General features: G+C 46.2%; 1 protein-coding gene across 2 annotated transcripts in view; it reads right to left on the bottom strand.

The window, feature by feature from the left end:
• Positions 1-387: 387 nt before the first annotated feature.
• Positions 388-13,922, bottom strand: part of ABTB3 (ankyrin repeat and BTB domain containing 3) — a 323,751-nt gene continuing 310,216 nt past the window's right edge. For both annotated transcript variants that reach the window (XM_027967688.3, XM_027967689.3), the window contains 3 exons: positions 11,109-11,177; positions 8,723-8,836; positions 388-2,569 (listed from right to left, as the gene is read on the bottom strand). In XM_027967688.3, the coding sequence (XP_027823489.1) occupies positions 2,360-2,569; positions 8,723-8,836; positions 11,109-11,177 (393 nt within the window). In that variant the 3' untranslated portion in view covers positions 388-2,359. The remainder of the gene's footprint in view (positions 2,570-8,722; positions 8,837-11,108; positions 11,178-13,922) is intronic.

Genomic DNA, 13,922 nt, shown 5'->3' with positions numbered 1-13,922 from the left:
GAGATAACCTGTTTTTCTCCACTTCCCATTCCTCCCCTCCCAAATCTTCATCAAGGCACACAAGTGACACTCAGAACTCCACTCTCTGTGGACATGTTCACTGCAGGAGGCCAAAGTACTTCCAAGTGGCACCTATATTCCTCTGCCTAATGGGAAGGAAGGGTAGCACCCAGAGGTGTCTGCAGGCCCAGGGGACTAGAGCTTGGTTAGCTAAGTTCTAGTTGGCAGAGTGGAAGGTGTTCAGCGACACGAGCACCTATCTTGTATCTAGCATCTTCATTTCCCTTGATTTTTTTTCTGCAGGGTCATCTTTTCCGATTTCTTAACTGAGTGGCTTTCTCAGGCTACAGCTGGGTACGAGTACACAGGTACCATAAACACAATGTGTGGCTTGGGAAAATCATTTCTTTTAATGACAGAGAAAGCACACCAAACTATAACAGAAGCCCATCAGGAGTTGCCGCTGTACATAATCAATGCCCAAAGGCCCTGAGCTAGCATCAGACATTCACAGGGAAGTCAGTCGCGGCTAAGGAAACATCCACGCAGCATCTCTGAGGACAGGAGGAAGTGAGAGACAGCGAAGACTCGGGACATGCTGTGTATCTGTAACTTGGATTCCTCTGTAGACAGTTTGTTTTTTTCCCCCTTCCTCATTGGATGGTAGGGCCTGGGGAGGTTTGCAAATGACCAAGTGGAAGAGAAGCCTTGTATCAGCATCAGAGAAGAGCCAACACTGTAGACGGACGTGGCCTGCGTACGCCATGGGTGATACCCAAGAAACAGGACTTGACCTTGGTCCTCTGAACAACGGCTCAGGGGGCTAGTACAACATTTGAACAGCAGCTCCTTTAGACTCTGGGGTCTGTGCACAAGTTCCCAAAGGCATGCTAGGAAATATGTTTATCAACAAAACTTTGCCATCTCAAAGGGTAAGAGTCATTCTCCTAGTTTTTAACCACATGTTATCTAGGTTTCAAATGAAAGGACAAGAAAGAAAAGGAAGCAACTCAGAGATTGTTTGGAATATTGTGGCACTTCACTAATCTCTTCTGCTTATAATATATGGCAGAGCAAACGGAACCCTGTTGATATAAACTTTCATTATAGATAACCCTATACTGTACACTCTCGGAATACAGGGAGAATCCATCCTATCATACATATTTCATCTTTAAAAATAATCTAACATAGTCATATTCTCTGGCTAGTAACAAACTATTAACATCTTCTGAGAATACAGAGAGAACTCTGGGATTAATAGTAAATTCTCCAACGTGCCCCGCCCCCCATCCCATATGCAGCATCATCTATGAACACATTTCTGCAATAGCATCTCAGGGACATTCATAACTATGGAAGGAAATGGATATGTTAGTTTCACCAAATGGATTTTTAGCAAGAAGTGATGGGACATTTTTACTTGGCAAAAATGAAGCACAAACATAACAGTTTACAGGTTCGGGCCATGCAAATGCATGTGTGATTTTTTTAATGTGGGGGGATTTTATTCTCACCCCGAAACCACAATCAGCATGCAGGTTTTTTTTTTTCAACTATTGAGTTAGAGATAAGTATTGGCAGTGCACCTCTTTTGTGTAACCATGATCACTAAGGCAAGGTTATTATTTCCCCTTGTGTAGAATATCAGTAATATCTTGTCAGGTGCATGTGTATACAGTACAGACCTGCTACTTACTGGTTTTTTTTCTTCAAAAAAAGAAAAGAAATCTCAAAACACAGATCCCTAAACACAATTCAGTTGAAAATGAACTGTTAAGCTTTTAGAAATATATTTTAAACTACAAGGCTGCCCTGTTTTGGGTTTTTTTTTTATATGAACATTTTAAAAAGTTCCCACCCCTAAAAATTTGTCTTCATTATTGGTACCAGTCTCACCAATTTGCTATCATGTTGACTCTTATGGAACTGCAGCTACTAAGGTCCTTAATGTGTAATAAATATAATGCTATTCAGGGTCAGTACGGTGACGTTCTCCAACTGTCAGCCTGGAACCTGAATGACCTTTAGTCCTCAGTCCACCCACTGGACAGAGGCCCTTGGCAAGGGATGTTCAACTGCCGCCGGGGGGCTTTCAGATGAGGCCAGCATGGCTGCCCCCTGGCCTTCTGCCTCTGGATGCAGGTGCACCCTCATCTGTAGACCAGTGACGTGTCCTTTGTTTCTCAACAGGAGCTCATGGGAGCTGCATTTGCTTTGTCAAGAGCAGCTGAGGCAGTAGAGGCAGCTCCTTGGCTCAGCCAAAAACAGACGCCAGGTGAGATTTGTGGGTTCGTGTGAAGCCAACGCAGCAGCAGAACTGGCTAGTCCCCGGGGAGCGTTCTCTGGACCGGACGTCTCATACAACAGAGCCTTTGGAAGACGACAAGTGGATTGACTGAATCCTGACGGCCAACGTCCTCTGTAAGTCCTGCAGCACATCCTGGCCCGTGCCCTCGCCGTTTTTGTCATACAGGAGCTGCTTGAAGGCTTCATTTTCGATAAGGACCATCATGTTTTTGAGAAAGTAGCCTTCGCAATATGCTGAGAGCTCTGTGACTCCAAGAAACTGTGGAGAGTGGAGAGGAAGCACGAAATGGTTATGTTTCTGAAAGCACCTGTTTTCATCTATATTCTGGTGAATGCCTATTAAGGTAGCTTGACTGCGACAGTGGTCCTGATTCTGCGTCCTTTGCTGTATTCACCCCCAGTGGACGTGACCTTGTAGCTCCCTCCCATCGGAGGGCTGAGTTCATTTCTCCACGCCTTGGCCTTGTGAGTTGCTCTGGCTAAGAGGATGTAGCTGCGTGAGAGATGCCAGTTTGGAGCTGGCTTGAAGTGGCTGTGTGTGCTTCTGCAAGCCCTCTTCCTGCCTGCAGACACAGTTCTAATCTCTTTACCCGATGCATGCATGCTAAGTTGCTTCAGTTGTGTCTGATTCTTTGTGACCCTATGCGCCGTAGCCCTCCAGGCTCCCTGTCCATGGGATTCTCCAGGCAAGAATACTGGAGTGGGTTGCCATGCCCTCCTCCAGGGGATCTTTCTGACCCAGGGATCGAACTCGCATCTCCTACATCTCCTGCATTGGCAGGCAGGTTCTTACCACTAGTGCCACCTGGGAAGCCCCCATAGAAGCTGTTAAATATCTCACCATGCAGAGGACAGACCCCTCGGCAGACAATTATGTAGCTCACGTTACCAACAGTGCTAATGCTGAGAAACTGATGGAGAGACAGTTCCTGACCGACTAAACCAACACAGCAGGGCTGACATCAACCTGCCTCACGTTACAGCCCCAAGCAGAAGACGTGGCAGACAGTAGACACTATGGATCTGCTGAACGTGTGAATGAGCAGTTCACTCTCAGAGTTACAATCCCAGCAGCAAACATGTATTGACGGCATCATGCTAGACACTTTATGTGCATCATCTCATTTAATCTTCAAATTTCCTCGAGGCAGGTCCTATTACCACCTCTGATTTATAGGTGAGGAAACTGAGACAAGAGAGTAGCTGACAAAAATTCACACAACATGTCAAAGGCAGAACCAGGAGGTGAACCCTGTAACTCAAGTCCTGAAGGCTGTGTGTTTAACCATTAGGATGCACTGCCTCTAGCCTGATACCATTACATCTCGGAGACATGCTTGCTGGAGGAATTCATGTTTGAGATGAAGAAACAAATGTGGGTATGAGGGCTGGCTGTCTGTCTTCAGGCCTTTTCTTTGGTTTTCAAAGCTTGCAAGTCTCTCTCTTGCAATGCGCTGCATGCTCAGAAGTTAGTTAAGTGCTCCCTGAGATGACACCCTCTGCTTTATTTAGATGTGGAATTATCTAAATTATCTGAATGTGGAATTCATTGTTCTGAACTCCCTAATATTCTGTCCGTTAAGCCACAGATGCATTTCCAGCTGCTCGCTGTGGACGGTGGAATGATAATGAGGCAGTGCCCACAGGCAATGGAAGAATGAGTGGGAGACTTGGATTCAAATCAGGGCTCCCCCATTCTTCTGAATTTGTGACCAAGGCTGCTTTATTTGGCCTTTGGCTTTAGGTTCCTCGTTTTCAAACTGGATTATGTCCTCGCATCATGGACCTGTTGGGGGTACTGAGTGGAACATAACTGATGGTGGGACTCTGTCATTTGTGGCACTTAGGGAAGGCAGGATAGGAAGGGAGCTGAGGGAGGGGGCTCTGGAATTTATTCCAGACTATGCCATTCCAGCCATCTGCTGCTGGGCGAGTTATTGAACCTCTGGCTCAGTATTCCTATCTCTAAAATGGGGGCAAATAATAATACCCACCTAATAAGCTGTTGCTGGCCTTAGGTGAGGTAATACATGGCACATTCGGAACAGTGGCTGTTTGGAGTCAGCATCAGCACTTGCTCAATATTAGCTGCCATGCTAAATGTACACTATTTGTAATTATTACTCTTATCTCACTCATTTATATCCAGGGACCCACATGGACAAAGTAGGTGGCTAGGTTAGGATAAGGGGAATTGGCTGTATCTATGGAATCTAGTTCAGCTAACTGGCCCATTGTAGGACCAAGCCTGTAACCTTGAGCTCACTGACCCCATGTGATAATTCAGTGAGCCAATGACCTGTCTTCATAAAAATCATATGCAAATTTGGGCGGGTCAAATAACTACTCTGGGCCTCAGCTTCCCAAGCCACAAAATGAGGGGGCTTGGACTAGTGAGTACCATACTCTGAGTATTTAAGATGTGGACATACCAGCTTATTCTAAAAGGCTTAGGGAACTTATTGAGGTTTATCAAGTGAGTAGGTTTGTTATTGCCCAAATGTTACACAGATGCATAGTATCCTGGAGCTGGAAGAGTTCTTAGGAATGTTTTAATTCTTTCAAGATGAATCCAGTTTTTTGAATTACAGAGAAAAGGCCTCATTGTACATGTGGGGAAACTGAGGCTCAGAGTTGCCTATCTCTGATTCTGGGGACACAGAGAACCCCCTTCTCTTACTACTCCTAGCCACTTGCTTTGTATAGGAGCATTTCTTATTGTAAGCTAATGTAATTAGGGAATAATAAGTACTTAAATTTATACATGTGATATTTACTGAATGATGACTATACATCATATGCTTGCCTACTTTTAGATATCTAATTACAGACAGAACTGGGACTGGAACTCTCACCATCTAGACCAACAGTTGACAAACTACAGGCCTGGGCGTCAAATGTGGCCCACTACCTGGTTTTATAAATAAAGTTTTATTAGGACACAGCCACACACATTCATTTGTATATTGTCTCTGGCTGCTTTTGCACCTTAAATGCAGAGCTGAGGAGGATCAAAGTGACCACATGGCCTCTGTGAATATATTTACCTGGATTGTCACAGAAGAATTTTGCTGACTCCTGTCCTAGACAAAAATTTTTTCAAGTGCAGAGACCATGTCTTACCAGATATGTATTACCCATCTGAATACACACATTCAAATATGTATACAATTTCTGGTAAATAGTGGGCACACAATAAATACTAGGGAACGAATCCCTTGGTTTCCAAACCCATGTTCTTCTCATCACAGTGCCCCATTGAGTTTACTGCCTTAGCTTAGATTCATTTGGATGAACAGGCTTGTTCTTTTTCTCAAGCTGAAAGATACCCTGAAAGAGCCATCAGAGGCTCCAGAGCCTCTTCTTTATGACTGAACAGTTTGGGACAGCTTTGCTAGGGAAACAAAGATGATGAAGCCATGCATTTATGGGCTGGACTTCTCTTCTGGATAAAACTCCACAGATGTTGCCAGTGGTTACGTGCAGAATAGAAGTAATGCTGCCAAGAACTTGCTGATATTTGAAACATGATTGTTAGTACCTAAATGCCTGCATTTCTGAGGGTCCCAAACCACATGTTCATTTCTTTCTTTTCTGGCTCTTTTACTAAACCAGCCTCAGTCTGCAGCACAACCTGCCAGTAACAGAATCCACATAGGAGGTGATTGTTAATGCTGCAGGGTCCACAGCACAGGGGAAGCAGCACATAGAAGGGACACAGGGTGGGGGCTGGCACTGCCCTGGCCTCCATGAAAGTATCATGAAGGGCAGGTGTTGACCTTGGAAATGTCCCAGGATGAGGCTGAGAGGGTAGGCAGAGGCTGGCGTCTGCAAAAGGCCAAGCTCTGGCTGCAGAGGTACGTACATGAAAGAGGCAGTTCTTTGCCACAGGTGCTGTGAGCCTGTAGCACAAACACATTCCCAGTCCAGGCTCACATTGTGTTCGCTGCGTTATTAAATAGCAAGGGAGCTATAGAAGCTGCCTGCCAAGGAGGCTGAAGTGATTAAAATGGGGCTGTGGCGTGCAAGCCTTGCTGCATTCCCAAGGAGACAGGCCACGGCAAAGCCACTGTGGATGAGGGGTTCACAGGACAATTTGGGCATCCATGGCCAGGGGACGGGGCAGAGGAAGGTGAAACTAATCAGGCCCTCTTCCTGGGTAGAGAGTTTTCTCTGGATGCTTTTTCTGCAAAGTAACCAGTTTAAGGTAAAAAATAAATTTTGTTGTGTCCCAAGAAACCAGGTTTTGTTAAAAGCCTCATTTAACCAAAACACCCACTGTGAGTGGGGAGCAAGTAGCCTCCCTGTATCTTTTGATTTACTAATGACCAATCAGAAAATCTTCTGAGTATCAAGAATTATCACAAATATTTCAAACATGTATTAGGCCAGATTGTAAACACAAGGAAGAACCCGTGCTCTGAAGTGAGGTTTACCCTTCTAGGCATACACACCCAAAGAACTGAAAGCAGAGACTGTAATGGATATTTGCACACCCCTGTTCACAGCAGCATTATTCACAGTTGCCAAGAGGTGGAAGTAACCCAAGTGTACACGGATGAATGCATGATATATCGTACATACATACAAAGGAATATATTCAGCCTGAACCTTAAAGACATTGTGCTAAATGAAAGAAGCCAGCCACAAAAATAAGCCAAACAAATACTGTATGATTCCACTTATATGAGGTACCTAGAGCAGTAGAACTCATAGAGACAGAGGGTGGGATGATGGTTGCCAGGGGTCATGGAGGAGCGGGGAATGAGGAGCTTGCATTTAATGGGTATAGAGTTTCAGTTTAGGAAGATGAAAAGTCCTGGAGATGGATAGTGATGATGGTTGTACAACAATGTGAATGTATTAAGGCCACTGAGGTAGACACTTAGAAATGGTAAGTTTCATGGTAAACGGTAAGTTTCACATTGTATATATTTTACCACAGTGGGAAAAAAATCTCAGGCCCAGTCGTGTGACCTTAAGCAAGTTACTTCACCTCTCCGAGCCTCTGCTTCCTTATTATAACATGGACTAATGAAAGGATAGTGGTGAGGATTAAAAACAGTAATGCAACAAGGCTTTAAGCACAGGGGCCTGCACATGAAAAGGGCTTAGAGAATGCTGTCTTAAGACAGAAAATAATATCTCAACCACGACTTCTTTTTTTTTTTTTTAAACAAGCAGAATAATTGTTATTTACATCAGTGGTTCCTCTACAGACTGTGGATGTGGGAGGCATATGTGCTGAGCTCCAGTTCTATCAAAGAGGAATGCTTTGTTTTAAATGAACTCCTAATCTTAATTCATCTCATTGTTTCTTTCTAGAAGATGCTAATCCCCCTGTCCTGAGCACATGAACCAAAATGAAGTGGTACCTGGCTACATGGTTTTACTACATGGCTACACAGTTCCACTTGTGAAATGAATTGGATGAAACTGATGGTTCACTGATTTTACTCCAAAAACTGGCATGAGGACTGGTCTTAGGGCTGAAATCACAACTGTTGCCTTAGGAGCCTATTAAAAATATAGATTCCTGGACTCCCCAGCAGAGGTCTGGGGTGAAAGGCCAAACAGAGATTCCAAATGTCTCCCCCGGTGTTGGGTCCACCTGACTAGGAGGACTCTTTGGACTTCTTTAGCACCCACACCTGTTCTCAACCTTGGCACATCTGAGAGTCACCCAGGAAGTTATGAAAAAAATATCTTTTCCCCAGGTTCCACCCCCAGAGACTGATGAATTGGTCTGTGAGAGGTCCCAGGCATGGGGATTTTAAGTGAGTGCCCAGGTGATTCATCCATGCAGCCAGTGTTGGGAACCTCAGTTCCAGAATAATGGTTCTCCTCGATGAACAACCCCAGAATCACCTGGAGGGCTTGCGAAGCTGCACACGACCAGGCCTCACCCCCCTGGTCTGACTCAGTGGGTCTGAGTGGGGCCTCTAATGTGCATTTCTGACAAGCTCCCGGACTATGCTGGTGCTGCCGGATTGGAGACCACTTGGAGAAGCAAGATTCTGTTCCAGAATCTTGCTGCTTAAGTGTGTGGCCTGTGGCCTAGACCAGGTGCAGAGGCTTCATCTGAGAGCTTGTTAGAAATGCAAAACCAGGGCCCAGCCTGGGCCTGCTGAAGCAGAGCCTGCAATGTGATTCATGTACACGTTGGAGTTTGAGGATGACTATGCTTTTAAAACTTCTGGCTTTCTGCTTCCATTGTATTCTGGAGGGTCAGAAGAAGGGAAAGACATCTCTCCTAGAGCAGGAAGCAGACCTGAGGAAGAACAAGGTCAGCTCGGCCTGAATGCACAGACCCAGCATCCACCCTCGGCCTAGACCCAGAGCATCTGCAGAGAAAGCCTCTCCCACAAAAGTTCATGGGGCATGCTTGGACAGCAAGAATGGGATTGATTACCTTGGCATGGTTGTAAATATCCACACAGTTGTCGGTATTGATGCTTTTTGCACAGATAATCTCACAGTGTCGCTGCAAAGCCTCCAGCTGGAAAAATTTAGCAGCAGACAGGAGCTAAAAAGCATAAAAAGAGCCTGTCAGAGGTTAGGAGATGGAAGGAAAGCAAAGACTGTGGTGAGAAAACCCTTCATCTCCTGCAGTGGAACCCAAGGTGCAGGCACTGAGAATAAAGCGTCGCTACGTCACTTTAAGGCACAAAAGTTACACAGCTGGCCTAGGACCCGGCAACAGAGCTCGACGGTGGGGCAGATGGCAGAGGGGAGGCGTGCGGTAGAAGTGAATCAGATTTGCATCAATTGCAGCAGGAAGTCAATCAAAGATGCTTAAAATTGTTACGTCCAGAAATAAGGGTCAATGTTTTTATTTGTGTGTGTGCTCGGCCGCATCAGACTCTTTGTGACCCCATGGACTGTAGCCCACCAGGCTCCTCTGTCCATGAAATTTTCTAGGCAAGAATCCTGGAGCCATTTCCCATTTCCTCTTCTAGAGGATCCTCCTGACCCAGGGATTCAATCTGTGTTTCTTGTACCTCCTGCATCGGCAGGCAGATTCTGCACCCCTGAGCCACCTGGGAAGCCTGAATGCTCTTAGCAGGATGGATATCGAGGTGACTCACTTCCTCCGTTCATTCAGGTCTCAACACAGATATCACCTCAGGTCTCCTCGCTCCATCACTGTCTGTCTCCCTTAACCTGTCTTAGTCTTCTTCACAGCCTTTCTCACACCAGACATGATGTCATGCCCATCACCTTCCCCACAGACCGGGAGGGCAGGGATCTCTGCCCCTCTGCATCACAGTTGTATCCCAGCCCTGACCATGGTACCTGGCCTCGGAAGATGCTAAACAGAGGAAGGGGAAGAAAAGGACTGAAGCAAGAGTTCAAAGGGATTGCCTTTGGGGAAAAGGCTGAGGGATGGAAGGGAGATGGCTGGATGATGGGCTTTTTAAGTATTATAAAGCTCGTATTATTTACACAAGTGAAATGTGTGTTCATTATTTTAACTTGAAAATAGCTTTTTAAAAGGTTTATAAGAGTCTGAGTCCTCAGAGTGCAGTCTAAGTTCTGAGGCTGTGATTTGTCAGAGTGGTCCAGAGAGACAGAGAGGAACTTCAGGGGGCGGGGGAGTGACCACGGAAGGTTTCTCAGAATAAGGGCAAAGGGATAAAGGGCTCCACAGTGAACACACAGCCCCTGTGACACGCGCCAGGCACTGCGGTAAGCATCTTACAAACAGAAACTCTTAAGATCTTCAAAACCCAGTGGGGTAGATATTGTCATCCCCGTTCTGTAAGTATGAAAGCTGAGGATGACAGAGGTTAAATTACTCGTCCAAGATCACAGAAGGGGCAGAGCCTGGATTTGAAGCCAGGCTGGCCCAGAGTCCATGTGTGAACCACCATGAGGGGTCACTTCTTGAACTACTCCTCGTGTTTTAACATCTCTCATCAGGCTCCCCAGACTTCCGGTACCTGAGTGGGGTTCCGGATCTTTCTCTCAGGGCTAGCAGAGTGATTTTTGCTTCCAGTTTAAAGCTACTCTGGTGGCTCAGCTGGTAAAGAATCCGCCTGCAATGCAGGAGACCTGGGTTCAATCCCTGGGTTGGGAAGATCCCTCGGAGAAGGGAATGGCTACCCATTCCAGTATTCTGGCCTGGACAATTCCATGGACTGTATAGTTCATGGGGTCGCAAAGAGTTGGACATGACTGAGCGACTTTCACTCGCTTAAAGCTACCACCTTTGACACAAGAGTCCCACTCCTAGGAAGGAGCAGGGGAAATCTTGGCTTTGGACAGATGGGGGCAGAAACAGGGCCCGATGGGCAAGGAGGAGGAGAACACAGAGTTATGAGAGGTGGACAGGAGATGGGGAGAGCCAGGGAGCTGCTGGGTGAAGCTGGGAGAGCTTGTAATTGCCTCTTAGCTTCTGCCTCAATGGACACGCTGAGATTTGAGGAAAGCTTTCAGATGAAATGCTTTTCCTACAAATGACAAGGGAGAAATTGTCAAGGATAGTTTCTGATGATGCTATTTGAGCCCCAGCTGTGCCTGGAACTAGAGGTAGCCTCAGACTCTTCGGTAAATTTCCTGTCCTCCACCCCCAGGGCCAGATAAAATTAGGCTTCACTCAGCTGCTATTGAAAGAGATCGGACTAGTGCACCCAGCACCCCAGCCTTCAGGGAGAGGCTCTAGGGAGAAGTCCTTGAGAGATCTAAGGGAGGCAGGCAGGACCTCCAAGCCTGCATGCAAGTGAAAACCAGACACAGGCTGCCCCCAGACACCACCCATGTCAGCCACCCACTCAGGACCACGGCAGGCTCCTCACCTCCATTATCTCGTTGTTTTTAATGAGAAGCGACTCTGGGCCACCGTAGTAGAGATACTGCATAACCAGCTGGAAGACAGAACACAGTGAGCAAAGAGCCCCTGGCACACAGACACGGTCACCTTACAGCCACCCAGTCGAAGCCTCAGAGTGGCTCGGAGTCCCTGCGTGACATCCCTTCACAGGGGTGGCCATTCCCCCTGGATTGCTGCCTTTCAGGAAGAAGTTCCATTCACAGGTTTTATAGGCTGGATATGTTTTTACACCATGCTGTAATTTGTTGCCCTGTGGTTCACCCTCAGGGCCAAATTAAACAGTTCTAAGCTCTGCTCCCCAGGACGGTTTTCCCCCACCTATGGGTGACAATCATGGGTTGTCTTTTCACCTCCAGCCCCATTGAGCTGCCCAGAACTGCAGCACACGCGGCATGACTTAAAGACCCTGAACCAGCCGCAGTTCTCCTGGGAACATGACCCAGTTTGACCGGAAACCTCTGGTTTCAGCTTCAGAGGGTGACTCTGGGCTACCGCAAGACCACCTTCTCTTTATTATAGCTTGATAAGAGCCAAGATGAAGTCACTAAGGGTCCAGGGTCTCAGTGTTTTATTGATGGTGCGAACTGTCCAAGCCAGGCTCCATACACATGACTGGATGGTGTGTAAAGTCCCAGAGCTTTGGAAGACGGTGTCTCTTAGGTAGAAGGAAGCCCAAGGCTGGGATGGCGCCGGCTGTCACCACCTCCCGTGAAGCTGAGTGTCAGAGCTTTAGGTGGGATGTATCCTCCCCCGGTTGGCCACAGTCTCTACCACTCTCTAATGTTTTCTGCCTGCCTCGGTGACACATTGGCTTCAGCTGCCTGACCCTAAGCAGCTGTGTTGGAAAACCCTGTAGACTGTTTACATCCCACCTCTGGACGTCTGTACAGTGAGGTGACTGGACTGGGTTGCCCTCTGTGGTCCCTTCTAGCTCTGATGGTCAGTGACCAATTCAGGACAGTGGTTAAGAGCAAGGTCCTGGAGTTGAACTGCTTCAGTTTCTGACTTGGCTCTGCCACTTAAAAGCTGTGAGACCTGAATTAAGTTAGGCTCTCTATGCCTCAGTTTCATCATCTGTAAAGTGGGGATAATATTACCCACCTCATGGGGTTGTGATGAAAATTAAATGAGTTAATACATGTAACAGGCCCAACAGGGACCTGGCAGACGCGTGGCAAGGACTCAGTAAGTGCTGGCTTTCTAATTTTCTCTGAGGGTGAAATCTTTTTCTAGTATGAATGACCTTCCATTTTCTTTCTCAGGTCATTCAACATCGTTTGTAACTGATCTCAATCTACTTTTTGCAAGTGGGTTTAAAGTAATTGCTTTTAATTTAACTCAACGACAAAAAACAAACAACCCAACCCAAAACCGGGCAGACGACCTAAATAAACATTTCTTCAAAGAAAACATACACGTGGTCAATAGGCATATGAAAAGATGCTCAGCATGGCCAATTATTAGATAAATGCAAATCAAAGCTTTAACAAAGTTGTACCTCACACAGGCCACAATGGCCATTATTAAAAAATCTACAAATAATAAATGCTGGAAAGGGTGTGGAGAAAAGGGAACGCTACCACTGTGTTGGTAGAAATATAAATGGGTGCAGCCACTGAGGAAAAGAGTATGGAGGCTCCTTAGAAAAAATCTAAAAATAGTCTTGTTATGTGATCCAGCAATCCCAAATCCTGGGCATGTATCCAGACAAAACTGTAATTTGAAATGGTAAATGTACCCCAATGCTCACAGCAGCACTATTTACAATAGCTAAGACACGGAAACAACCTAAATGTCCACTGACAGATGAATGGATAAAGAAGATGTGTGTGTATCTATATCTATCTATGAATACATATATATATATATATATATATATATATATACACACACAATGGAATATTAGTCATAAAAAAAGACCGAAATGAAGCCATTTCAGCAACAGGGATGGACCTAGAGATCATCATTCTAAGTGAAGTAAATCAGAAAGAAAAAGACTATATCATACCCCTGATATGTGGAATCTAAAAATGCTTTGATTTGAAGTACAGAGTTTGGACTTTTCTGGTGGTACAGTAGTTAAAAACCCGCCTGCCAATGCAGGGGACATGGGTTTGATCCCTGGTCCAGGAAGGTTCCACATGTCCTGGAGCAACTGAGCCTGTGAGCCACAACTGTGAGCCCACAGGATGCAACTCTTGAAGTCCATATGCCCGGAGCCCGTGCCCTGCAGCAAGAGGAGCCGGTGCGACGAGAAGCCGGCGCACTGCAACTGGACAGCAGCCCCTGCTCGCCTCACCAGGCAAAGCCTGTGCACACCAGTGAAGACCCAGTGCAACAAAAACCAACGCTCCCAGGTCAGTGGCTTTTAGCGTGTTCATAATGTACCGCCATCACCACAATCTAATTTTATTTTGCTTTAAAGGCCGCATCACTTGGCAGGCAGAATCTTAGTTCCCATACCAGGGATCCAATCTGTGCCCCCTGCAGTGGTGGTGTGGTCTTAACCACTGGACTGCCAGGGAAGTGCCACCACAATCTAATTTTAGAACATTTTCACCCCCTCCCCCGGAGAAACCTCACGCCTGTTAGCAGTCTCCCCCATTTCCTCCTTGGGTCAGTCATGACATCTACTATGATTTGCCTGTTCTGGACATTTCATATACATGAAATTGTACAACATGTGCTCTTTTGCATCTGGTTTTGTTCACTTGGTGTGGTATTTTCAAGGTCCCATGTATCACACTCCTTCACTTCTTTTTCACTGCTCAACAACATC

Source organism: Ovis aries, chromosome 3 (genome assembly GCF_016772045.2).
Source record: "Ovis aries strain OAR_USU_Benz2616 breed Rambouillet chromosome 3, ARS-UI_Ramb_v3.0, whole genome shotgun sequence".
Lineage (NCBI taxonomy): Eukaryota > Metazoa > Chordata > Mammalia > Artiodactyla > Bovidae > Ovis > Ovis aries.
The sequence above is the reverse complement of the archived record's forward strand: the minus strand, read 5'-3'. Positions and strand labels throughout refer to the sequence as shown.